Source organism: Bos mutus, chromosome 23, assembly GCF_027580195.1.
Source record: "Bos mutus isolate GX-2022 chromosome 23, NWIPB_WYAK_1.1, whole genome shotgun sequence".
In the NCBI taxonomy this organism is placed as follows: domain Eukaryota; kingdom Metazoa; phylum Chordata; class Mammalia; order Artiodactyla; family Bovidae; genus Bos; species Bos mutus.
In genome coordinates this window covers 4,269,172-4,296,643 of record NC_091639.1, presented here as the reverse complement: position 1 = coordinate 4,296,643, position 27,472 = coordinate 4,269,172, and the positions used below count along the sequence as shown (strand labels likewise).

The 27,472-nt window shown below is 51.8% G+C and overlaps 1 protein-coding gene across 5 annotated transcripts in view; it reads right to left on the bottom strand.

Annotated features, from left to right (window-relative positions):
* Window positions 1-27,472, bottom strand: part of RREB1 (ras responsive element binding protein 1) — a 166,815-nt gene that overhangs the window by 50,276 nt on the left and 89,067 nt on the right. For all 5 annotated transcript variants that reach the window (XM_070360939.1, XM_070360940.1, XM_070360936.1 and 2 more), the window contains 5 exons: window positions 11,245-11,360; window positions 7,578-7,700; window positions 6,774-6,986; window positions 2,474-2,563; window positions 1,242-1,405 (listed from right to left, as the gene is read on the bottom strand). In XM_070360939.1, the coding sequence (XP_070217040.1) occupies window positions 1,242-1,405; window positions 2,474-2,563; window positions 6,774-6,944 (425 nt within the window). In that variant the 5' untranslated portion in view covers window positions 6,945-6,986; window positions 7,578-7,700; window positions 11,245-11,360. The remainder of the gene's footprint in view (window positions 1-1,241; window positions 1,406-2,473; window positions 2,564-6,773; window positions 6,987-7,577; window positions 7,701-11,244; window positions 11,361-27,472) is intronic.

Below are 27,472 nucleotides of genomic sequence, written 5' to 3'. Positions count from 1 at the left end.
TCCACAGCATCATACTCTATCCTGCTTCAAGGAATTCAGACTGAGACATCCATAGGATTCAAATTATTGAGTTACTCAGAAATGCAAATAACAATAATAAGTAACACTGGTTGCCTGCCAACCATGTGCTGAACTCATTATCTTCTAATCCCCATCCTAGTCCAACGAAGTGAATACTATCAAAAATTTCAATTTAAAAAGGAGCAAAGTCAGGTACCAAGGTTATGCAACTTGCTCAAGGATGGAAAACTTGTAAGTAGCAGAGGTGAGATTTGAAATCAGGACCTAATTCCAAAAATCCATAAGTTTACCACCATACCAGTGTGTATACCACCACACCAGTACACCATCAGGGGGTCATAATTTTATGTAGAATAAATGGGACCGTCTCATTTGAGTACTTACATATGATAAAATACCAATTTGACAACTATGCAAACTTTTCTTTTGAAATACACATGTAAAAAAAAGTTAGCCAACTTTTTAAAAGAAATCAATATAATGCTTAAAATGGAATATGGAAAAATAAAAACAGCCTGATTTTTTGAGAAGGTGAAATTTGGGTCCCTTTAAAATGTTTTCCTAGATTTCCAAGGTTCCTAAAATATTTGTGTAAAAAAAGAAGACAAGTTTGTTCTGACCCCTAAATCCTAAGTCCTCTTTCTATTAAGAATATTTTCCATTGGTTCCTCCCACAATATTTTTAACATGCCCACCACTGAGCTTTCTCCCACTTCAGAGCAAGCCTCCTTCTCCCTCAGGAAGTAAATTCCTGACATTTATCAGATTTTTCCCTTCATTTTATCCTATCTTATCCTGAAGCTCTCCAGCCCACTTAACTATTTATTCGATGCTCCAGAAATGTTTCGCCCTGCAGGGAATCTGTAGGCATATGCAAATAGTTTTAAAAAGGCAAGGGTTACTACGCTAATCCTCTAGGGTTTCTCTGCGTCTGATAAGCTGCCCACCTCCGTATCTCAGCAAAGAAACTCCGACTGGCCAAGGGTCACCCTGAGGATTCCCCCATCAGCCACAGACCAAGCCTAGGTATCGCTGGCTCCCAGGAGCAGACACCTCTGACACAGTGGAGACTGTAGAGGCAGGCAGACAAAACCAGCGCTGGCTTCTCCACACAGGAGCGGACCTCCTCTTGCCTTTGGGCAAGACGGCCGGAAGGCCACTCTGCTTTCGGTCAGCCCCCTGCGGGCTCCAGGCTGCGGACGCAGGCCACCCGCACCCACCTGTGCATGTTCCCGTTGGTGGTGAAGGACTGCCCGCACACGGTGCACTTGTAGGGCCTCTCCCCGGAGTGCACCAGCATGTGCCGGTCCAGGGAGCTGGCCGAGCTCAGCGACTTCCCGCAGATGCTGCATGAGTGGTCGGCCCCGCCCGTGTCCGTGTTGTGCTGCGGAAAGCAAGGATCACAGCATCACCGAGGGGGACGGGTCAAGACTCCGCAATCGGGAGGGTAAGTTCAGAGCTTCACAAATACACGCACATATAAACACACACACACACGTGTATTAAAACACCAGCAATGCTTCTTGGCTGTTTTTTTGTTTCATTTTAAATGTCTTCCCGAATATCAAAATCCATCGGGACCAGAGACAAATCTTTGGTTCGCTCTTCCGTTTCCGTGTTCCAGGAATAACGAACAGTTCTTCCGCCAGGCTCAAAATGAAGGTGGGGTCTTTGCAGGTCTTTTTCAGAGGCACATGTAGATGAACTGACCACAAAAACGAACGTGAGCAGGAAGACTGAGCTATGCGGCAAACGCGAGGACAGGCCTCACTGAGTTCTTCTGCTTGATGCCTCGGTCTAGTGTCAGAGAGAGAACTGAGACCCGCCCGGCTTAGGGTTCCGGCCTCTGACGCCTCAGTCTAGTGTCAGAGAAGAGAGCTGAGACCCGCCCGGCTTAGGGTTCCGGCCTCTGAAACGTGTTACGAAGGAACATCTCTGTCCGAGCCCAAGTTACTAAACGGTGCTATTATTCAGCACCACTTATGATGTGACTACTGTCAGTCCTTCACCGTTCTGGGGTCAGTACTATCTCATGAACCATCCACAGCAGGCAAGGGAGAAGGACAAATCTCCTAATAAAGAAGAAGAGCCAAAAGAGATCCCAAATCAAGGGAACTCCCTGCTGCATGATGTAAGTTTACAGCAGCGCAGATAATCGGGATCTACATCTACAATCTCTGTGCTGTGAAGAGTCTGGTTCACGTATGATGAGAAGTCTGTTATTTGTGATCGGTTAGCTAGATGTTTGCTGAATTCTGAAAAGGTGTTCCGTGTGCCCTGGGACTCTGTCACAGTAACACGGACACACGAAAACTGTCTCATAGCCGCGCCTCAAAATTCTCAGGGTATTACATTTAAATTAAACAGCCACAGTTCATCCATTAAGATAAAAAGTCGCCTCCCCTCTTAACGAAGAGCTATGTGAAACAAAAACACAGGAGAGTTAGCTGACCTGGCGAATGTGCATGGTTAGCTGGTGCTGGGTGGTGCAGACCTTCTCGCACAGGGGGCAGTTGTAGGAAGACTTCTCCTCTTTCGTCTCCTGAAAAGAGAGGATAAAAGCATCCGCTGCAACCCACAGTGAACTGATGCCTCGCATGTGTGTTACACACACCTGTGTCTCATGAGCTGCAGCAACAGAGCAGCTGAGAGCATGGGCTCTGGAGCCTGGCTGGGTGTGAGCTTGTCTGCCCTCCATTTCCTCAGTTATAAAATGGGGAAAGCCATAGCATCCACGGCGTCACGCTACGATGAGGAGTAAGTCAAAGAGCTCACAGAAGGCACGAGCACAGTGCTCGGTTCAGGGGCGAGTGCTCGATAAACGGCAGTGTTCTCGTTAGACACCACTTAGTGAATCATCGGGGACAGTGAAAAATTAAGCGTCAAGTCACAGCTGAGCTAGAACAGGGCTGTACTCCTCCCCAAGTCTGACCCAGGCTCCAGTCACTTGTTTCTGCCTGGTCTTGAGCCCCCAAGATACATGAAAGGGAATGGAGTTCTCATGACAAAACCCCACCCTCCTGAGGGTGGAAGGCCCCAGTGCCCACCTGGGTGCCCAGTGGGGAATCAGTGGGACACTTTATGGCTGGAGCACCTGCCCACCACTGCTCATAAATGGTAACGAAGTGTGAGGAAGGGAGGGAGCCAGCTTTGGGGCTGGACCCTCAGGCATTTTCAACAGCCGTCTTTCTACTTGCACTCATTCAACTGAATTTCTGTTCCTTGTGAATAATACCAATTATTAAACAGTTACTATGCACACGTGAAATGGTGGTTTTTTTCACACAACCATTAGAAATGGCCACTGTTACAGATCTCATTTTCGGGATGAGGAAACGGGTACACAGAGGCAAGTAACCTGCCCCAAACCAGAGCCAGGATTAACACTCAGGCCAGCTGCTCAGAGCCCATGCCCTAACCACTAGGCGACACAAGTCTGACCCAGAAAGGATTGACCCCAAGGCACAGAAAGCAAACACCCTTGTGGCTGGCTCATGAGATGATGATGATAAAATAAAAGCCACCCTGAAAACCATAGAGACAGATGGCCCCGTGCACCATGCGGGGTGGAGTGGACGCACGAGGGGGTCTTGTCCTCAGCTCCCACGGGAGGCCCCTCTCGCTGCTCAGAGGTGAACAAGCCCCCTGGTAGGTCACGCACGCCTTCTCTCCTTGGGTCTGAGAAGTAAGTACGCTACACATCTTTACTCTCTTATTAAAAAAAATCACAGATACGTATTTTAAGGAAGTATATTAACCCAGAGACAATTAAAAAACAAACAAACAAAAAACTCCAGCCCTGCAGCCTCACTCGGTCATTATCCGCCTCTACCCCTCCCAGAGGCAGAAGGTGTGTGCACGCCGGGAGGCAGGTGCTCTCCGGTCAGGATGCAGCTGGCCGAGAACCACCAGACAGAAAGCACTAGCAACAGGCTGAGGGCCCTCGCCTGGCACTGCGGGATGCCTCCGGGCTGGCCCAGACTCTGTCTCTGGGGTGTTTTTGTTCAATTATTAGATTAGCAACAATGTGTATTAAAAAGCAGTTCTGGGGGCTTCTTCCCTGGGGGTCTGACTCCACACTCCCAGCACAGGGGCCTGCGTGCGATCCTTGGTCCGGGAACTGGACCCCACGTGCTACAATGAAGATAAAAGGTCTCTCTCATGCCACAACTAACACCCAGCACAGCCAAACAGACAAATGTGTTTGTACGTGGTTTGTTTTTTGCTTCCACTGTGTGGCACGCAGAACTTCCCTCACCAGGGTCAATCTGTGCTCCCTGCAGTGGAAGCGTGGAGTCTGAATCCCTGGACCAGCAGGGAAGTCCAAAAAGAACTTTTTTTAAAAGAGATTCACTGGAGGACGTAAATAAATGTAAAAAGCCAGGCCCTCCAAGTAGCCAGCCTCTTGAGGATGAAAATTCCCTAAAAAAAAAAAAAAAAAAAAATCACCCTGTGAGCCCCATGAGGCAGACACCAGAAGCGCTGAGTGGCCCCTGGGACTAAAGGGATTGACTCCGGGCTCTGCCATGAACTGGAGCCCGATCCCGTTTGGAGGCGGGCAGCGGTGCGCTGCGGCCCTCAGCACAGAGTCATGACATCCACGATGATCTGGGAGGAGGAGTCTCCAGACTCAGATGCGATTTTAAAGACAAAGCAGGCAGAAGAGGAAGCACTGCGACGCTGGCGGAGCCCTGCTGGAGAGGCCCGAACCCAGAGGCTGCGGCTGTGCTGGTAGAGGGAGCTTGCTTCCCGAGCTGACAGATAAAATTAGCAGCTAATGTGATAACTAACCATTCCATAATGAAACAATCTGGCACCCTTGCTGGCTTCCAGAGGTGGCTAATCTGCCCTGGAACTCTGCTCCTCAGGGCGCCCTCCAGCCCTCCCGTCCAGCCCGGTAGGGACCACGCTGCGTTTTTCTAACGCGCTATCTTCCCCATCCTGCCTCTCGCCCAGACCTCCTTTCAAAAGCCTAAGCCGGTGCCCTGAGGAGCCCAGAGGACACAGGAGGCGGGTGACGAATGGCCCAGACACCCCTGTGGGTCCCCTGCACGCCCCACGTGCAGACAGAAGGCCACGGGTCCCTCCACGGCTCTACCTACTCTCTGAATCCCTGGGACGGGACCGAGCCTGGACTTGGGCTGGCTCTGCCCCTGCTGGGTCGTGCTGGGCTCTCTCAGAAAGAGCTGGCACCCGGCACACAGTGCCTGGCTGGAAGGAATGAGGGGCAAACACTGTGAAATGGGGGGATGGATGGATGGACGGACGGATAGATGGATGGACGGACAGTCACGTGAGACTGAAAATAAACCTTTTCTTCCCAGAGCTAGCGCTCCTTCTTGGCTCAGGCCACAGTCAAACAGGCTGAGAATTTTCTCAGGTACCCACAGGAAGAGAGGCACGCGGAGAAAAGGAAAAAAAGAGAGAAAAAGTATCAATGCCCCCACCCGACAGCATCATTTAACTCCGAGTCTTCAGCCTTGAGGACGAGGTGGAGAAACAGACCCACCTCCGTCGCTGGAGGGATGTGAGGCTGGGACTTTTTCTGGAGGGCACCCTGTACGGGGCCGTGACTCACGCTGGACTTCTACCAGTGTATAGGGGACCATCACGCTGGGCTGGAAGGACTGTGCTCAGACAATTCTGCATAAGGACAGTCACTTTGGGATTATTAATAAAAAAGAAAACTAACTCACAAAAGCCCAACAGGTTTACCTTCCTGCCCATCCCCGGTCTCCAGATAGTCAGAAGGCTGCCTTCTCCCAAGGGTGTGGTGGGACTCCACCGAGTCAGGGAAGCCAAGCAAAGGATGTTCACACCATGTGGACGCAGAGCAGAAAGGGGAACGGCCACCTCGCTCCTCGGGCACTGTCGAGCACACTGCTGCAGGACAGCAACACTTTCTCAAGTGCGCCATGGGGACATTAAGACTCATCTCATTTCCCAAGGGAGGAAACACGGCCTTTCATAACATCCCTGCCGTTCTATGCCCCTGCCCACTGCGATGATCTCTGAAAACTCAAGAGGAACACATGGCATCCCGAGGGGGATCCTCAGGCACCCAGGTGCGTGCCTTGTCAAGGCTGGAAGGCTGGAGAGCAGTCCAGCAGAACGAGGACTCACTGGCTATCTGTGCTGCAGACACTTAAAAAATCAAGGAGGAGGCATCGTAGAACCAATTAACCAGCTGTGTGAGTGAAGAAAGGAACCACGTCACAGGAGAGGAGCAAGTTGAGCTCTCTGCCTCGCCTGTACCGTGAAGAGAGCATGTGTGTGTGTGTGAAAGTCGCTCAGTCGTGTCCAACCCTTTGCGACCCTATGGACTGTAGCTCACTAAGTTCCTCTGTTTCTGGGATTTCCCAGGGAAGAATACTGGAGTGGGTTGCCGTTCCCTTCTCTAGGAGATCTTCCTGACCCAGGATCAAACCCAGGCGTCCTGCATTGCAGGCAGATTCTTTACCCTCTGAGTTAAGAGACCTTGGGTTCAAATCAAGTCACAAGGTCACAGGGTGGGGCTGGGGGGTGCCGGTAGGGGTGCTCTCATCAACACTGACACTTCAGCACAGAAAACCTTCTCTGCGAATGGAAACCGACCTAAGTTACAATTAGCACCTGAAAAGGGATCATGGCCTCTGGGTGTGTCTGTGCCGTTCAGACCACGTCCAGGGTTCTGGCTCAGGGAGCTGGGGCTCAAGGGGACATCCCTCCCTCAGTGCTCTCACGGAAGCCACTGCACGCGCACGGACGCTTACCTGGTTCCTTCGGCCAATCCGATTTGGTCCCGGAGGCTTCGTGGGGGACTTGACGCTCTGGGGGCTCCCGCCATTCTCGGCGACCTTCCCCACACTCATGACTGCTGACATCATGGTGTTGATGGAAGACAAGTCTGAACCCTCCAGGCCAATGGGCGAGCTTGACGTCATTGGGACAAGGGTTTAAGCTTCTAGAAAGCCTCGGCCACAGAACTGAAAGTGAGAAACTGCTGATGTGATCGCTGGGAAGTTGAGGCACCGGGCAGGCAGGTGGCAGGGGCCACGGCTACCACCGCTGCAGCCAGGTTAAGCCCTCCCCTTCAGTTCAGCCGACACACGTGCCCACGTGACTGAAGCTTCCATCTCAACCAAGCGCTGTCACACTGAACTGACTGCCTTGCTTCCTTTCTGAGTATGGGCCACCGACGAGGTGACCCAAGGCAGGTCCTCTTCCTTTGCTAATCTTTCACGAGGCAGAGTGGGAAAGGCTCCAACAGTTAATAAGGCCGGGAGGGCCCATCTGGCCAGCGGCCTCCTAGCAGCCTACTCACTACTGCAAGCGTGTTCTAGACCCAAAAACGGAAGGTGAGAAACCTTGGCTCTCACCTAACTCCAGGCCGCAATACCCGATTTTAATGCGGGAGTCCAAACTGTAAGACAACTGAGAAGCCACACCACCACCCAACGTTACAATCAAATTTCAAATCAGCATAAAAAAGGCTGTTTCTTAAAACATATGAAGATGTAATGTACCTTCCCCCAGAAAATGGAAGGAAGGAAAACCCAGCCCGCACTGGCGATTACCTCCATTCTCCGCCCCAGCTGATGCACTATGAGCGCGTCATCTGCTGCAGGGGTTGGGCGCACGGACGAGGCAGCGAGGCTGGGGGGCTCCTTTTTCTCTTCTCTTCGTATCTCTCGTCGACACTGGAAGGGAAGCAAGGGCAGAAAGGTTCAGAAGGAAAAACAGAAACCACATTTGCTGTAATCTCAGACCGCTGCACTCACCAGACTACAGGGAACCGTACGGGAGATGTCTGAGTCTTCTTTTTCTTCCAAAACCACATTCTGTGGTTGTTTTTCACTCTTAACTGATGTTCCCTACAGCGCATCGCCCTCACTCCCAACAGCCAAAACGATTCTGTGGTGTTTTATTTTCTGAAGCTCACATGGTCCACATACAGCGAACTTTCTCTACCCTTGTTCCCCACAAGGAGTCTCAGACTCCCTCTTGACCCGTGTCCCGCCTCCTAAAACTGACCAAAGATGAGGCAGGGAAGGAATCCGCTAAAGACTCAGCGTCTAGGAGGGAACAGGTCAGACCTTAAAAAAACCTGGTAATACGGAAGGATGACTGCAGGGAACACTACAGCCCCCGGACAATCCAGCTTTACTTCTCCAGGCCTCTTCTAGTCATGCTTCTTCCACACAAGTACTATTGGCTATAGGAAGTTAAGTCTCCAGGTAACCCGTTTCCTTTATTTTATCTGGGAAGATTTTCTCTGGCCACGTACCCTGTTACCCTCCGGTGTGCCTTAAGTTCTGCACATCCACACTGCCTCAGTGATCAAGCGCATTATCTCAGGAGCAAAGTGAATGCTCAGGAGCCCCCCTGGAGAGGACATGACTGCCTGTGGTTCCCCTTCCGCCTCTGGGAGAAGTGACCCGGGTAGGGCGTGACAAACGGGGACTCCTGGAGCAGCCGCGAACGTGTCTGGCAGCAGAGCAGGAAAGGCTGGGGACACAGCCATCTGACGGCTTCACACAACGGACGGGCCATCAGCTGACAAGCCCCAAGCTAAAACCTTACCCAAGAGCCAAAGAGAACCTCAGCAGTAACACTCTCCTTGTCGAGAGACAAAATCTGCCTTCCTTGTTAGTAGACACTTTGAAGAACATGTGTGTGTGCGTGCTAAGTCGCTTCGGTAGTGTCTGACTCTTTCCGATCCCATGGACTGTAGCGCCCCAGGCTCCTCTGTCCATGGGATCCTCCAGGCAAGAATACTGGAGTGGGTTGTCGTGCCCTCCTCCACGGGATCTTCCTGACCCAGGGATGGAAGCCGCGTCTCTTGTGTCTCCTGCATTGGCAGGCGGGTTCTTTACCACCAGCGCCACCTGGGAAGCCCCAGACATTTTGAAGATATGAACCAATGGTTTTCCAAATGGTAGGTAAAAGGACTAACTGCCAAACACACAACTGTTCAGACCACTGACCCAGCCTCACCCTTGCATCTTCCACATGAAAAGAGCAAAAGGAAACCTCGGTCCCAAATTAAAACAAACAAAAAAACAAGACAAGCCCCTCAACCCCAAAGCTGTTTTCTTTCCATGAAGCTTCTCCCATATGGAAGACCATTTAAACTTATTAAAAACTGTGCTTCCCATTCTGACTGTCTATGAAAGTTCATTTGGGAAATTCCTCTCTGGGAAAAACATTCAACACAGGTACACACACAGAAGTATACATGTACATACCTCATTTTCTTTCTTTAAAGGATTTCTAACGAAAGTATCCTCAGTTCCCTAGAACTGTAATCCAGTCAGTGAACAATTATTTCCTTGATTCGTGTAAGGGGCACCTTCTATACTAAAACCCTCTCATTCTTTTAAATATATATCGCCCAGAGGTTTGTTTTTTAAAATACTTATTTACTTGGCTGTGCTGGGTCTGAGTTGCAGCACGTGGGGTCTAACTCCCCGACCAGGGATCAAACCCAGGTCGCTTGCGTTGTACGTGTGAAGTCTCAGCCACTGGGCCACCAGGGAAGTCCCCCTATCCCCACCACAGTTTCAATATACATCAAATCGTAAATGACTAGAAATCTTTACTGTGATTATATCATGTCAGTAAAAATGATCTCAACCTTTCTACCATTTATAGTGGGATAGTTTCAATGATCTTGTTTTTGTCTTATTATGGCACTTAGAGAAGAAAAATGTGGTAGAGTTTTTCAGACTAGGACTAGATTTAAGTCCTTTCAGATGGACATAAAATTAGAAGTTACAAACAACATGGTCCACGTCTCTCACTGAGGAGGGAAAGAAAACGGGACAGAAGGGAAACAGTCAACAAGAAAATCAACGCAAATATATTCACCAAGAAGAGGTAAAGTGCTAGTAAGAATTTGTCACAATCACTAAGATGGTAAAGAAACCTTCCCTGCAGACTCTGTAAATGCCCTAAGGACAGAAAACCCAGCAACAGTCACAACCGCTCACCAACCTACAGGCTGAAAGCTGCAAGTGCTTACATCCCAACTGGAAAATGAAAAAGTCAGGCAAATTTGCTGTTTCCCACTTTGTCTGGACAGGAAGACATTTGCTAAATTTACTTCCTCCTTTGGGATAAAGTGTGAAGTGTGACCCTGCCCAGTGATGACGCCGAGATCACCGACATTTACTTCCTTTTCCTAGTTCAAATGTAAGTAAATAGTAGTAGAGACTCTTCTCATCTCTGATCAGAAAGTGCAATTAACAAAATGAAACTCCTAGTTACACTGTTTGAAAAGAAAACGGTCAGTGGACTCATCCTAGGCAGCCCTTTCAGAAGCACCCATGCCAGCCTGCATAGAAAATCTTTTCTGAGATTTTTCTCCGGGTGTGCGCTTGTGTCTTATGTGTGACTTCTCCTTCTGGGAGGATGGAACAGGAAGAATGGAAGGGACCTGGTGTAAAACAATATAGCTCATTGTTCCCAGTTAGAAAAAACAAATCCACCTTAATATGAAGGTGCATTTATCCACTCATTTAACCAGAAGCCAGCGGCTAGAATTAGTCAGTCCTCCCTGCCCACGCCTGACCCTGGCCCACACTAGAGCAATGACCCAACTGACCAACCTACACCTTCCGATTCTCAATCTCAGGGGATGAAAGGAAGGATTAACAGTCTCAGGTCCATTTACAAAGCACATTTTTCTTTATAAATATTTACAGTCCTAATATTTTCAGTCTCTGCTCCCTGACACCTATCTATATATCTGCTCTATTACTGTAAATAAAAATAATAATAATAGTCATAATGAACAAAATAAAAATCAATGACCCCATGCTAGTATCATCTCCTTTATCTGGGACCAGAGAGGACTGGAAACCCAGATGAGATTCCCAAGTCACAGATGTGAGAGGAAATCCCTTTGACATGGCCAAGTGGACAGGACTGGTGTTCTAGTTTTAAACACAGAGTCCAAATCTGGGGGTGGCAAAGGAGAAGCAGGGAACAGGGGTGCCTGCAGCGTGGCTTCCTGTGAGCCAGGGCCTCGACACCCTTTCCAAGACTTCTCATCCCACGCCCCAGGCCACTAGCCCAGGGAAAACCCGCAGTCCACCGTGAAAGCTTGTCTGTGGTTTTGCATCAAAGCCTCAGGAGGACCCCAAGCAGAGGGTGGACCACTCCAAGGGGATGTGGGGACATGAAGGAAGACAACACTCAAAGTTACTGTGACTCAAGGAAAGTCAATCAAGTTAGACTGACCTGTCTTATTCGTCTTCTCAAGCGGGCCCTCCTTGCTGAGGAGCTGGTGCTGGCGGGGCGAAGCGTGGGCAGGGTCACGCCTCAAAGCCACCGCCTCTGGAGCAGAGTGCAGCAACCTACAGAAACGAGAAGCAGAGGCATGAGGAGGGGGTCCACACCAGAGAGGGTCCTGGCCCTGCAACACGTTCTGCACTTGCACCGTGGGAGCCACCAGCTAAGGACCATGGCATCCCCCCGCTCCCCGTGTTTCTAAGCAAGCTTCCAGCAATGAGGCCAACTCCACGTGAGCAAGAGCGACTGGAATCCAGCACGACCTGGAGAGAAGGAACCCTAAAGCACATCCCAACAACATCGCAGGCAACGCCACACGGGAATGGCGCCAAGGGGAGCTCTGGGCACCTTACTGGCGTGCTGGCAGAAGGCAAGGATGGATGGCCAGTTTCAAGGTGGAGAAGAAAAGACAGCAAGCACTCAGTGCTGGCAGAAGCAGGAGGAGAGAAGAAGAGAACTGAGAGGAAAACACGGAACTAAACAGCCTCTTAACGTAAAGCAGTGACGATTACACCTTTTCCTGAGTGATGGAGAAAGTGTCCTAAAGTGTATCTTTCCTTTTCTGTAAGGGACACACAGAAAACTCAAATTACACACACCCTTTGAGGGTCTGAGAAAGTCGGCTCAGGGGGCGCCACCAGGGGTCTCGGACCCCTGATCCGGGAGAAAGCTGTGTCTGGCCCTCTGGAAATTTAGAGAAACCTGGAACGTAACCTTTCCCAGAGCCACCCAGCCAGCACGTTCTGTCTCTGAAACAGCCTCTGAAGAGGGCAAAACTGGGCAAAGGAGGGAAGTGGTAGCCACGCGAACAAGCGCTGGAGAAACGTTCGCTCGATACGCTTCTATCAAACCCTGCGGAGCGCCTGCAGAAAAGCTGCCTGGCACGACACACGCCCAGTTATCACCCTGAATCTCACTCGCGTTGTCCGCACGGTTACTAAGCACCTAAGGTGGGCAGGCTCCCGCTGGACGGGTCTGCGGTGGGTCAGAAGCAGATGCTCAATGATTTCTGACACCACAACAGCTTCTCTCTTTACACCTCACTGCCTCAGGGCTCCATCGTTTTCTTTGTGCCTTTCTCTTTTGAAAAGGTCTTCAGATTTTGAACAAAGTGTCAAAGAAACCAGGAGTAACAGGGACAGCCCCTGAAAGACCAGAGACCGCCCCCTGGCCCTGGTAAACTAGGAGGAACCCTTATTACTACTCCAGTAATTGTCTCCGTGCTTCTTGTGAGCAAGACCCTCCTTGAGGAGCTGATGAAAATTATGGACCCTTCTATACATAAAAGGATATACGCCCATACCCAACATTTTCCTTCAGTATCAAAAGGATCAGGGACCCCAGAAACTCATCCTGAATAAGCAGGGTAAGAATCTTGGTTTTACTTAATATATATGAATTAAGACCATTTTATTAAAATTCCCATGAGGTTTCAGAAACAAACCAGATTATTCCCACCCATCTAAATTTAAAGATGCCTAAAGGTGAAATTACAAACTGTTTAAAAAAAAAAAAAGCAAGCAAAGTTTCCCTTTTTTGTTACTCATTTTTATTAATGGCAAATATTATCAGGAAGAAAATCTGGAGAAGAATAGCTCCGTGGTTTTTTCCCCCTCGGAACTGCCAAGATTTCCAATTGTAGTTTGAACTATAGTTTTTCACATAATGAATAAAAACGTACGTCAGAGAGACAAGTCTCTGGAGTTGAAACTGTCCAGAATATAACTAAGATTCCCATTAAAATGAGGACCCTCTCCCTCCCCTCACTTAAAAATGATACTTTAAAAGCCCACCAAGTAACCTCTTCCATCCACTCAGGGGAACCAACGAGAGGAGAGGCCAACCTCACAGACTTGACCCTGGAAGTTCCTGCCTCTGATCCTGGATGTAAATGATCTGAATATCAAGAACGTCGTGTGATTAAGCTGACTAACAAGAGTCACTGCCCTGTTTGTTTTGGGTTCCACCAGGCCTAAGGGACTCACACAACTCAGAGAGTGGAAAAGTACAGGACAGTCTTTGGAAGGAAATTCAAGATACCTTTTACTATCACCAGCACCTCAAAAAAAGGGGAGGAGGGGAAGACACACCAGGAGAGGCAGTACCTAGAGACAGGAATCCAGGAAGCTGGAGGTGGGTCTCCGGCTCTGGGGAAGGAGCCTGCATTTCCGGATCGCATCTCCGCCACCCCCCGCCCCCCCCCAACAGGCTCTGCCCAGATCAGACTCCAGGGAGGCAGGGTGGCGTGGAGCGGGCAGAGGTCCACGCTGGGGCTGCGGGGAGGGGCGGGCCGGCCCCAGCCCCTGAGGAGATAAGGGACCCTGCTATGCTCAGCCAGAAAGAAGAGATTAAGGACCCTGTCTCCAGGTCCAAAGAGATAGCACAGGAAAGATGAGAGATGAAAGGGAAGATAGTCCAGAAGCTAGGCTCCCAGCCTGCGCAAGCCCGCAGGCTTCTCGACGTGAGGTCTACAATCTGTCCTGAGCCCCCAGGAGAGATGGGGGAGGCTTGCATGCCAAGGATGACAGCGGGAGCCCGAGACCAGGCGGTGGGGAGCTTTACTGCAGCGGCCAGGTTGCCGCTCCTCCAGATACCGGGGACGGCCGATCCCCTGGTGGGAACAGCCGGTTCGGGCCGACGTGGGATGGAACCCGGATGGGCTAAATGAGTGTGAGTTTAGAGGAATTCAGATACTAAAGTGCTCTGGGCTACGACAGGGCTTAACCAGCAGCAAGGACATCTCTCTCAGGATGGGCTGACGCAGGAAGTCTTGGTTAGACTGGGATGAAACCCAACCAGGCAAGCTGTGCACCAAGGCCGTGCCTGTAGAGCTTGGGGCAAAACCGTCTCCTCTAACCAGGACAGCTTCGCGTGTGCTCTGAAGGCTGACAGCTGCGCTGACTGCTCCGAGTTCCAGGAAGTTGATGTGTTTCTTGGCTAAGGGTTCGGTGTGTGCCTTGGGTAGGGCGGCAACCCGTGCACAGCCCCTCCCCCTCGCCGCCTGGGCTTGGGTCAAATGGCGCAAACGGAGGCGCGGAGCGTCACTAGAGCCTCGGCGTGGACCGGCGCACGCCTAGTGCGGAGGGCCCCGCGAGCCGCTCCAGCCAGTCCTGCATCCTCCCGGGGTGGGGTGGGATGGCGCATGGGGCGGCGAGCAGAAGCACCCTGTGGCACAGGCCACGATCCAGAGAGCAGAGCTGGAGGTGAGGGGACGCGGCCTGCCCCCTCTCCACCCCACGCCCCAGCTGTCTCCTGAGCTCTGCCCCCACGACGCGTCTCCCTCTAATGGAGGGCTGTGACCCGCCCTCACAGCTCCCCATCTCTGCCCGCTTCCCTCCGGGTCTTCCTGCCCACTGGGCCCCACTCTGCTCAGTTTCCTCCCTCAACCCCATCCTTCAGGGGCCGCTGCCACCGCAAGCCTCCCTGATCCCCAGCGATGGAAGATTCTCGGCTCCAAACTCGACCCCCACAACACTAAGAGACTAGAACGAGGGTTTATGATAAGAGCGGCGAACAGTCTCTGAACACGCCAATATTCTTCTCTGAACACTGCTTCTTCTCTGAACACTGCTCGCTGCACGCTGAGCACATCATCTCATTTAACCCTCTTAACAGTAGCCCCGTGAGGCTGAGTCCCACCGGGCAGCCCCCCAAGACCATGGTGGAACAGTGAAGCGAACCCAGACTCTCCACCCTGCTCAGCGTCTCTTGGCCACACTCCCGAGGCCTGGCGCAGGCCTGAGAGCCCAGATGCGCTCCTGCAGTCACATTCTCGGGCTTCTAACAACTGTCTCTGAGTCACTCCTGCCCCTCGAGGCGGCTCAGTGCCCGACCTCCCACTTCCGCCCTTGTAGGCAAGAAAAAGGCACCCTGGACTCCCACCTTCGTCCTTGGCAGGAGCAGGAGTGGACCCGCACCCCACCCTGCTGCGCACTGGGGCCCACAGTCTGCACCCTGTTTCTCCGAGCAGGTGACTGGAAGGATGCCACTAGGCTCCTGAAACCCCAACAGCCCAACCCTGTCCGGGAGGCTGAGTCCCACTGATCCAACCACCAAGAGCTCACGCGTGGAGGGAGTGCTGGGGGGCAGGAGACATGAGCCCAGACGGCAGAGTGAGAACCGCACAGATCAAACCAGCACCAGCACCCCGGGGAGGAAACTGCACTCTCCTCCAGCCGCTGAGCTCCTGACCCTCCCTCCAGCACAGCCACCCCAGAGGCTTCCACAGCAGCATCACAGATCTTGCTTGGAAATGCAGATGCTCAATTCAAGTGAGTCGATCACCACCCTGTCCACCTTAAATCCACACAATGCTGTGTGTCAACTGCATCTCAGTTAAACTAAGAGAAAGAAGGAAGGCAGGTTCCCAGGCCTGGACACTGCCCTGGACCCTGTGTACTGGCTCCCGGGGGTTCAGTCCAGCTTTGAGAACCAGTGCTTCATACAGATTCTAGAAGAAAGGCGAGGGATCTCCCTGAAAAACGTTCTTTCTATGATGACCTGGAGGAAGGCCCTGGTTTATCATACTCCTGGGAGCAAAACTCATGGCTCTGGAGCAGAGACTCAGACCCCAGTTCTAACTTTAGCTTTATTTACCACAAAGAAATAATTTGGGGGGCTTCCCTGGTGGCTCAGACGGTAAAGAATCTGCCTGCAATGCAGGAGACCTGGGTTCGATCTCTGGGTTGAGAAGGTTCCCCCTAGAAAAGAGAATGTCAACCCACTCCAGTATTCTTTCCTGAAGAATCCCATGGACAGAGAAGCCTGGCAGACAACAGTCCATGGGGTCGCAGAGTCAGATAAAAAAATAACAGTAAGGGCAAGAGGACAGGGATCAGGCCGGTGTGCGCAGGGTCTATTTCAGCTTCCGCAGGAGCAGGGGACGAGCAGGCTGTGAGCTTCGGGCAGGGCAGGGCAGCCTGCAGTGCACAGAAAGCAGAACCACTCGGTCTGGGCCCCGGGCAGCTCTGGATACTCAAAGGCCCTCCGCAGCTACAGCCTTCACCAACCTGTGTGCCCCTGGAAAGCCTCCTTCCAGGGAGCTGGGAGCCGGTCTCCATTTCTGGCCTGGACACCTCCGAGGTCCCCCAGGTCCCTCCCTTCTCTGACGCTCCTGGCAGGGGTGGGGGGGCGGGGGGCAACCTCACAGCTCCCCCAGCCTCAGAATGAGCTCACATCTCCAGCAGGTTCTCTCTTAATGGGACCCCATCTCCAGCGGGTTCTCTCTTAATGGGACCCCACAGTGGAGGGAGGAAAATGGAATGGACATTGTCCCCAGAGCCTGGAGTGTCTGCCCCTTCCTGCCCAGGTACTGGGGCCCCCGTGGAGCCCAGGGTTAACAGAGACTGTGATGCTACCTTTTGGAAGGAACGTCTGCTGTCTTCACGTCAAGAGACACTTTAATGCTCAGGAGAATGTGGTAGGAAGGAGAGCCTTAAGGGACAGGGACAGTCTCTCTTTAAAAAAGAAAAACCACTTGGATGTTTTAATTGCGACATTACACACACTGTCAGCAAGGAGGCGTGTTGGCTGGGGAGACTGGGTTCTGCTCACCAAACCTATCTACGTGAGCCTGAGTGAATTCACTACTTAACACATGAACCGCGGGGAAGGTGGGGAGATGTCCTGGTCCCCGCTGGAAGGAGCCGTCCTGTGGGACCCACGTGCCTCCCGTATCCCTCCTTGGGGCCTTTCCTGTGAGGAGCGGGCTCCTCTCCTGTGCCCTCCCCCGCCCCCCACGTGCAGGATGCTCTCACCGCTGCCAGAGACGACGTGGGCCCCGCCACTGCGTGGCCACCACTCGCTCCCAGGGGCCTCTGTGGGGAGAAGCCTGGTGGCTCGCGGGCACAGCTCTGTCCCTCTCCCCAGGTGAGCCAGTCTTTTCCTGGCCTCCAGGATCTAGTATTTCATCACCTTCTTGCCCAACTTGGCAGAAACCTGTATGGCTCTCTGATCCACAAGGAAGCTGCTGAGAAGGGAGGTGGGGGAGCCCTCGGGCTGAGCAGAGGGACAGAGGACCCAGAGCATGCTCACCTACCCCTGGGGCAGGGCAAGGCAGGGTCTTCCCTAAGGCAGGAGACTGCTCACAAGAGTACCTGCAGGGGATAAGGTTTAGGAGCCTCCACCCCACCCACCACTCTTAGATCTGCTCTGATGGCTTATCAGGAAGGGTGGGGAGAGGTCTCCACAAGTTACCTTGGCTTGAGGAATTTATAAAACAGAAAAGAAAGCTATTGCTAAAAGAGAAAATAGTATTTTAGTTAGAGTATGTCACAAGCCTAGTGTTTATCCAATGACCTGTGTTTCACAGGATCCCTTCTCTAATAACTATGGGGTATTATCTATTGTCTCTTTTCAACCCCATGGAATGTACCATGGCTCTTCTGTCCATGGGAGTCTCTAGGCAAGAATACTGGAATGGGTTGCCATTTCCTTCTCCAAGGCATCTTTCCAACCCAGGGATTGAACCCAGGTCTCCTGCATCGCAGGCAGATTCTTCACCGTCTGAGCAAGAGGGAAGCTTTTTGGTAAGGACCTAATAGAAGTAGAAAAGATTAAGAACAAGCAGCAAGAAAATATAGAAGAACCATACAAAAAAGGTCTTAATGACCCAGATAACCATGATGGTGTGGTCATTCACCCAGAACCAGACATCCTGAAGTGTGAGATCAAGAGGGCCCTAGGAAGCACTGGAGAAGGAAATGGCAACCCACTCCAGTAATCCTGCCTGGAAAATTCCATGGATGGAGGAGCCTGGCAGGTACAGTCCATGGGGTTGCAGAGTGGGACACGAATGAGCGACTTTACTTTCACTTTAGGAAGCATTACTGCAAAGCTAGTAGAGGCGATGGAGTTCCAGCTGAGCTATTTCAAATCCTAAAAGATGATGCTGTTAAAGTGCCGCACTCAGTATGTCAGCAAATTTGGAAAACTGAGCAGTGGCCCAAGGACTGGAGAAGGTCAATTTGCATTCCAATCCCCAAGAAAGGCAGTGCCAGGGAACGCTCAGACTGCCAGACAACCATCCTCATTTCACATGCTAGCAAGGTTATGGTCAGAATCCTTCAAGCCAGGCTTCAAGTAGTGCGGGAGCTGAGAACTTCCAGATGTTCAAGCTGGATTTAGAAAAGGCAGAGGATCAGACTGTCAACATCTGTTGGATCATAAGAGAAAACAAGGGAATTCCAGAAAAACATCTTCTGCTTCACTGACTATGAGAAAAACTTTGACTCCGTGGATCACAACCAACTGTGGAAAATCCTTAAAGAGATGGGAATACCAGACCACCTGACCTGCCTCCTGAAAGAGATCTGTATGCAAATCAAGAAGCAACAGTTAGAACCTTATATGGAACAACTGACTGGTTCAAAATTAGGAAAGGAGTAAGACAAGCCTGGGTACTGTCACCCTATTTATTTAACTTACACGCAGAGTACATCATGAGAAATGCTGGATGGATGAATCACAGGCTGGAATCTAGATTGCCAGGAGAAGCATCAACAACCCCAGACACAACTGAGTGAGTGCACACGCACACTGCTTGAAAGGAAAGCTACGACAAACCTAGACAGCGCATTGAGCAGCAGAGACAAAGGTCCACACAGTCTGAGCTGTGGTTTTTCCAGTAGTCATGCACAGATGTGACAGTTGGACCATAAAGAAGGCTGAGCGCCAAAGACTTGATGCTTTTGAATTGTGGTGCTGGAAGAGTCCCTTAGACTTCAAGGAGATCAAACCAGTCAATCCCAAAGGAAATCAACCCTGAATATTCACTGGAAGGACTGATGCTGAATCTGAAGCTCCAATACTTTGGCCACCTGATACGAAGAGCTGATTCACTGGGAAAGACTCTGATGCTGGGAAAGATGGAAGGCAAAAGAAGAGGGCGGCAGAGGATGAGATGGTTAGACAGCATCACGGACTCATTGGACATGAATTTGAGCAAACTCCGGGGGACAGTGAAGGACAGGAAAGCCTGGTGTGGGGCAGTCCATGGGGTCGCAAAGAGTCTTAGTGACTTCGCAACTAAACAACAAGAACAACATTATCTACTGGGGCATAAACTCTGGGCCAGAAACCAGGGTAGGTACTTTGCATACATTTAATCCTCCCCAAGCTGTAACAGGTAATGAATGCTCTGCAGGGATGGGGCCAGGATTCTAGACCAGTTGTCTGACTCTGAAATTCTTGCACTTTCTGATGCCACAAAAAAGCATCATGGAAAAATCATTTGGAGACGGTGATTAGCAAACTAGAGTCCTGGGAAACCAAGTGAAGGGGGAGAATGGTTGGAGGAAGTGGAGACACCTGAAGGCCTGGCACATGGGAGAGGCACACTCGACCCCCATGTCCACCATGACAGGAACCCGGTCTCGGTGGGAGGCACCGAAGAGCTGGTTGGAACGCCGTCATCTTTTATACCAGGGCTTTGAACAGCCAGAGCTGCCCACAGATGGAAAGAGGCCCCGTAAAGTAATGAGCTTGCGGTCTCTGGAAGTAATCAAGCAGAGGGTGGATAACCACAACCCAGTCCTGCAGGGGGGCAGGAGACCAAGTCAGATGAGCCTTCTGACTTCCAGAGTCAGTGCTTCCAAGAGGACAGTCCCCTCCTCATCCCACTGTGAGTCACAGAAGGACGCACAACAGCCCAAGCAGCACGTGCTGGGCCCCCAGCCTTGCACTGGATGCGGCCTGCCACGGTGGAGCAACTTCCACTCCCTGAGCTACAGTTCTCTCATCTGGAAAATGCAGCTGGTGATACTAGCCCTCCATACTTTACAGAAATCAGTCAGAGGAATATTAACTAAAACACTTCACGAACAGGACGGCACCTCCTATGAGCTGCTGACGGCACCCGCGACACTGCAGGCTAGCTGGGCCTGGGGCCGGCCCTCCCCAGCCCCTCCACCACCTATGGCGGCCATGCCCTCTTAGATTGCCAACACTTGGCGGGCAAGGCCCAGTGTGCTGATCTTAAAAAAAAAGAAAAAATAATTTCTGCTCCAGCCCCTAAGTGTAACAATGAAATATAAATATAATTTAGCTTATCACAAATGCAACCCCATCCACAATTAGGAGTGGAACAGCTGCTGCCAGCTTGAGGGGCTCTGTGGCCAGCAGGAAATAAAACGCCTCCGGCTTCAAGTCGCTGCTGAAACAAATCCTGGCCGGCCTCACATATGCTTAATCGGGGAAGTCTGCGCCCGGCTCTGCCCACCCTGTGCTGCCTCTCCTGGCGCGGCTGGAGCGCCCGGCTCGGGGCAGCTGCCACCCAGCCTGCCCGCCTCTCAGCAGCTGGGCGGGAGCGCCTGGGCTGCTCTGGACACTCCTCTGACCGGGGCTCGGCGCCTTCAGTCGCATTTACAGCCCGGGGAGGAAGCTGGGGTAAAGTTCAGAAGCAGTTTGCAGGGAGTTTTAGGCAATATCCTGCAACTCTTTCACAGGCCCTGAGCTGGGCGCTCCTCTCCCACAGGCTCGGTAAAGGGTCAAGCTTCAGAAACAGGATTCTCCCCTTCTCCCTCGAGGGGGAAGGAGCTGGAGGCGAGCTGAGCGCCCCGGGGCAGGTGGTTAACCCCGGATCTGACTGCACATTCCCAGAATTCAGGGGGGGGTGGTCCGCATGACGCCCCTTAGAAGACCCCAGTGACTTTGTGGAAGATGCAAGTGCGGCTGGAAACGCTCAGGGGCAGTGGAGCCCACCGGTCAGCTGGGGTCCTCGTCCCACAGTGGCTGAGGGACCTTACAAGCTGTCAGCTGAGATTGACTCCAGCCACGGAGCCGGCACTCAGCGGCTCGGAGGGCTGCCCGCTGCGCATCCTCACGGGCGGCCATTCTCCCTTCTACTTTGCCTCTAAGAAAATTATTCACTTACTCTGTCTAAGAAGAAAAACAAACACTCTTTGAGATATACGAAGCTCATACGTGTTTATCACCGGCCAGCCAACCAAAAACACTAGCAAGCAAATGGTGTTTCTTCATGTAAACTGAGGCAACCCCAAAGTGGCTCCGGGCAGGAGAGAGGCCCTTGGGGTGCGGTGCCTGTCCTCCAGCCCCCAGCTTTAAGGAGCTGCTGGGCAGAGGCAGCTGGGGAGTCAGGCGGTGGTGGGCCAGCCAGTGCTGGAGGAAGCCTGAGGCTCGCAGACCATCTTGGTACTTCTCCCCACAGCCAGGAGGGTGATTAGTTCACGACAACTGCACTTCCTGGGGTGTCTGACTGAAGCAACCCTGAGGGCTAAACCCCTGGCCCCGTGGGTCTGAGCCAGTCACCACGGGCCGAGAGCATGTCCTTCTCTGCATCTGCCTGAGCTCACGCTGCCCAGGCCCCGGCTCTTCAAGGTGGGGGCCACACTTCACAAGCCCCACCCTGAGAAAGCCACTACCCCCCTCCAAGCCCTTAGCCCTCCCCAAAGTAACACGGGACAGGAAGGGACACCTCAAATGGGGGATCAACACCAGGGCTCCTCCCTTTGGCTCTGAGACCTGGCTGAGAACTCGGCCGCCCCAGAGAACAGCAAGAAGTCAAGGGCACGCTGGGGCCTCGGGTGCTCCCTCAGGGTCTGCGGTCTGCTCAGGCCCGGTCCCTCCTGTGGGTCCCACACCTCCGCTTGGAAAACCTCCACCAGGAGTTGGAAACCCCGGCTGACGCCCACTTAACTTAAGCTGACGTGATTGTTACCAACACTACAGACGTAGGGCCGCTGTGGCTGAAAAAGCCCGGCCCCTGCCAGTGTTCCCGAGACACAGACCTGACCTGTGTGTTTGGGAAACCCTGTCGGGGTCCTCCCGCAGAGCTAACACGTGTGTGCGTGTACAGCTAAGGGTCTCCCGCGCACCCCTGGCTAGACTTGCGTTCCTGTGATAAAGGCCCCCTCGTGCTGCTCAGAAAGAACCTCCCTGTTCCCCCCTTTTATCTTCCCTCCACAGTCTGCCAGCCAGCGATAGGAGGGGGCTCGCCTCAACAGTCCCGGCCTTTTATCTCCCGCTGACCTGCCCGTGCAGCAACACGAAGCCAGCGCCGGGCTTCCTGCAGCTCGCCGAGAGGGGCTGTTTGACTCGTTCAAAGTATGACTGGCCTCCAAAACCCTGGAACCGTGCCGAGCAACACCCACCCAACATCCATTTCAGTTCCAGCTTTAAAAGCCTTTGAGCGCGGGGGCCTAGCCCTCCCTAGGCCTGCGAGTGGGAGAGGTGGCCGCTTCCCAGAACTTGCTTCCCAGGCTCACACACACATGTGCTTTCGGTCCACAGCTAAACGAAGGGCCTCTCTTCATCCAAGTCCAGAAAGCCCAGGAGTCAGCTACAGTAGCTCCAGTTAATGTCTGCGTTTACACTGCTATTATTAAAATAATTCAGGAGCATTTAATAACATCCCTTGATCACGGGAACGCAGGCAGCACACCACGTGCTCCCCTGTGTTAATAAGCAAGCAGCCCGGGACACTCAGACCTCTCCTCTGCAGAGCGAGGACAGGCCGTGACCTCTGACGGCCTTCCCAGGCCTGACTCGCCTGGGAGACTCAAGTCTGCCAGGACGCCTGGGTATCCCCAGGCCTAGTCCAAAGACTTCCACCTGCCTCATGCCCGGAGAGCTCCCGTGAAGTATCCGGGCCCAAACTCCGCCTCTTATGAGTGAAGGCGGATGTGGGGCTGTGTGCCACTTCCAGGGTGGGACGACCATAGGGCGTGCCCCCTCCAGAGCACACAGAGGGCCCGGGCTCCCTGCGTTCAAGGCCAGGACTTCCACTTTCTTGGCATCACACCAGCATGTGTGAAGTTAACAGGTTCTGGGGATGACCATAAGATCAGATGTTTGAACCAGTCCCCCAGAATTCCTTTCTGGGATATGAGGAATCCTTCCAGAGCCAATTAAGAACAAAAGAAAAAACTTCCTGGCCTAGTAAGCAAACAACCCCCCAGCCCCTCCCGGTCTCAGAGGTGAGAGGGCCGGGTGGGAGAGGTGATGGAGCGGTGACACAGGCCAGGCCATGGGGAAAACGGTGGCAAACGAGCGACAGAGGCACAGTCACGCATTAAACCCTGACACCAGTCCCCGTGCCCATGCTCCACAAGGGAGCTGGCACTTTCAGGGTCTTTTCTGAGGCTAGATTTCAAGAGTAAAAATGTCTGCAGAGACCGGAGCGGCCGCGCTGCGCCCGGCGGGCCCCTCTCCTGTTGTCAGAGGACTGGGCCGGGTCGCTGGCCCGACTGAGGACAGGAGCCAGCCCCACGGCCAAACGGCAAGCGCTCCACATCCTCGATTTCCTCCCAGCCGTGAAGGCAGGAACAACCTGTACAGACAAAGAAAATAGAAAACTTGCGAAACAACGGCGTCTGCCGTGCTCCCTGAATATGCCCGAGGAAGCCTTTCAGAGCTCTGTGGGGATGCCTCACTGCCGTTCTGGAAGGAAACGCAGTCGTCCACAGCACCCAGGCACTCCGATGTCCACACAGACCCGGTGTCACGCTCTGCCGGCCCCACAAGGAAAACGCAGAAGTCAAAATGTAACCCAAGAGAGTGGCCCCCTGGTTACTTAACAGATCGGAATTGTAACTGACACTTTTCCAAAACTATATGAGAGGCCAGGGACATCTTGGCAGGTTTCCAATCTGGAAACAGAATTTTCCTAAGGGTCGGTGGGGGGCCGAGGTGGGGGGTCCTAACACATTATATAGTTTGGTACCTGGCTGCAGTGAAAACGCTGTTCACAGGAAAGATGGGGAGGTTGGGGTGGGGTGGGGGGAGACCTCAGCGTCTCGTTATTCTTTGCAGTTAACCCCTCATGCTGTGCTGGAGCCAAAGCATAACCCTTTCGGAGGCTTCACCCACAAGCACCTACTAACTGTGGTGACGACTTTCTTCACTCTGTCAGCCAAGAGGCTGTAATGGGACCAGAGTTTGGAAGACAGATATGCAAAGTAATTCTAGTCCCGCCGGCCTTACACTGAGATTTTCAAAGTACTGTGCAACTGGTGCCAGTCACACATTCCGTACAACTCAAATGTACAGTCAAGCATCATTCTCACTGACAACACTAGGCAAATTTTTGTTGTTTTAATTTTTTTAGCTCGAAGAAAGAGAAAACAAAGGGACACATTAATCCATCAGAGTCGTCAGGCCTTAAAACTCTCGCACTTATCATTTCTATGTCCTCAGTCACCAAACAGGTTTCATTAAAACACACACACACACACACACACACACAGAAAAACGAGTGCTTTCAGCTTTCCGCAGTTGGGAGTTCCCGGCCCATTCTCACTGCCCTCAGAGCCAAGGCCTGGCTGCACACACAGAAAATGCATGTCCTTGCGGGGGTTAAAATGAGTTAGATGCTCCATACTATTTTTGTGCCCGAGATGTAGGGCAAGATTGGGTCTCGTTGTGAAACCCTGAAATGGAATGATGCTCAGTCTCACACGTTAGTCTACTCAGGTTCCAGGTGTCAGAACCCCTGAGAGTGGGGGGACAGGAGTAGACAAGACTCAAGAGGCCCATTTGCATCCCAGGGAAAATGGGTTATGAGCCTAAAGCTTTGAAGGCTGCAGGGCTCTCCAGAGGTAAGTCATCAAGTGTGAGGGCAGTGGAGCAAAAGCAACCCCAAGCGTGTGGAACGATCCATCTTCCAGAAGGCAGGGCATTCCAGTTAGAAGGACACGCACGAGCGAAGAGCAGGGGGACCCTAGAGGAGCTTGGCGGGCACCAGCCCCTACAGGCCTACGTTTTCACGCTTCCCCAGCGAAATGCGGAAAGTCAGACCATTTACTGAGATTCTCACAATGCTTGAACATGTTCTTTTTTTTTTTTTTAGGTTAAAATGCCCTCTTTTAAGAGGAAATGATAAAGACAGTAGATGGTTCAGACAGTTTTTTTTAATGCCCTTACTTGGCGTAAGAAAAAAATGGCAATCCCCTGTGTAACTGCCAAAGCTTTGCCTTCAGTCTCTGCCCCGGCAAACAAAAACCCTTGGGAGCCCTGGGCTGCACCAGCCCACTGTGCAAAAGAGGAAGCGCGGAGGGCGAGCATAACCACGCGGGGGTCACGGCTCCGGCTCACAGTGGTGAACTTTACCCCTGTGGCTGTGGGAACCCACTGAAGACCCCACCCCCTTCTTAAAAAAAAAACAAAAACCAAAGAGAAACCTTTGGGATGAAATAATCGTAACCATATTTTCAAAAACTCTTGGCAGCAGTTTTAAAAATTGATGATCAGAGCATATAACCCAGTCAGGAAGCTACTGCAGTGCAGTCTAGGGACGGACCTGAGGAACAGGGGTGGGAGCGCCAGGAAAGCATCTCCGAGGGACCAACCTGACTGTGGGGAGTGAGGGCGAAGGTCAGGGAGCAGCCACTCGGCAGTTAGCTTCACGCAGGAGAAATTTCCAGCACAGGAGATAACAAAAAGAATACAGCAGGAAGGGACTGGTTACTGAGAAGCAGGATTAAGCAAGGGATTCTGTTTAAAAGAAAACCAAAGACTGTCCCTAGCCAGAAAGGAGCAGATGGAAAAAAGGAGAAGGCTCTGGAGGAGGTGAGCAAGGAGGGGAGGTGGGAAGGAAGGGGGCGCTGCCAGGCACTTGTGGGGAATGGAATAGGTAACATGCAGCTATGTACGTGTAGGCTTTCATTGTCAAATTGGCTGCTGGCGTGGGAAGGAGCGCTTCAAAAGCCTTCCCTTACATGTTACAAGTCTACACAAAACTCTAACAAATATAAAACAAGAGACCGACAAGACCATCCTTCTCTCTTTTTCCAAGAGCCTAGCCTGTAAGACACGTTAGGTGCTGGGTAGAACGTTTTATTGAATCGATATGGTCTAGAGCAGCGCTGTCTGAAGATGAAAAGAACCTTTTTTGCTGTCTAGTCTCGTAGCCTTGAGCCAGGCAAGGCCCATGAGCACATGACGTGAGGCTGATGTGACTAAGAGACTAAACTGTAAGTATTCACTTCAGTTAAACCTAAAGGGCCGTGTGTGGTTGGCAGGCTGTTGTACTGGACAGTGTAGGTCTACAGTACTCTTTTTCTCCAGTAAGCTTGAGTTACTAGATTGGAGTCCTTCACTCATTTGCTTCCCAGGGTTTTCAAGCCCTAAGTGGAATCACTCAGTCATGTCTGACTCTTTGCAACCCCATGGACTGTAGCCTGCCAGGCTCCTCTGTCCATGGGATTCTCCAGCCAAGAATACTGGAGTGGGTTGCCACGCCCTCCTCCAGGGGATCTTCCTGGGTCTCTGACACTTGGGTCTCTTGTATTGCATCACAGGTGGATTCCTTACCATCTGAGCCACCAGAGAAGCCCTTTCAAGCCCTAAAGCAGGAATAAAGATGATCATGTATGGTTTTAACTGTCAGGCATGGGAAGGCAGTGAGCTGACCCGAGAAGTAATTTACTTTTTCACTATGATTCTTCATTCTCCCCAGGGTTTATCAGAGCTTCAATGTGTGAAGGCAAATAACCCACGAAACCAACAAGAGAAGGACATCTCCTGAGCCAGGCTGACTTCTTCCAGGTGAGTCACCAGCTCCCTGCCCCGTCTACCCAAAACCTGCTCAGGCCCGGTCCCACCTCACACGTGAAGGTCAACGTGTGAAAACACGGGGAAACATCTGTAAGTCAGACCAAGGTTAAAAAGCAACCTAGGACACTCAGGCATTCTGTATTACACTCACAGACAAAGCCTGCAAAAGGCAGCCTGAAATGAGACGGCATCAGGGGACTAGAGTGACTCTTTATAAATAAAAGTATAATTTAATGTCACTGTAAATTTGATTTTTATAGTTTTTTTTTTTTTAAAGATACAAGAAAGAAATCCAACTGCATTCTTTTTAAGATGTGAAACTGTTCCCTCTTTCTCCCTTCTGACGTATCTTTAGTCGAGGCCCAGGGCCCGGCACACAGTAGGCTTCTGTTTAGTTTATCCTAAAACTCCAGGCCTATTATGGGCCACCTAGTAGGGTGACGTGCTCAGGCGGGTGAGCCCACTCTACAGGCAGGTGCAAGACTCACAGCCTCGAAACTGTGTAAAACTGGTGTGGTATCATTTGGGGCCAGCACTGACTTGACCCGACTTTCAAACCTTCCTTTTTCCTCTGAAGATGAGATTAACCATGCAATTCATTTCAAATAGTGTCTGATACATGACAACAACTCAGTAAAAGTTAGTGCCATCAATTCCCCCAACACGC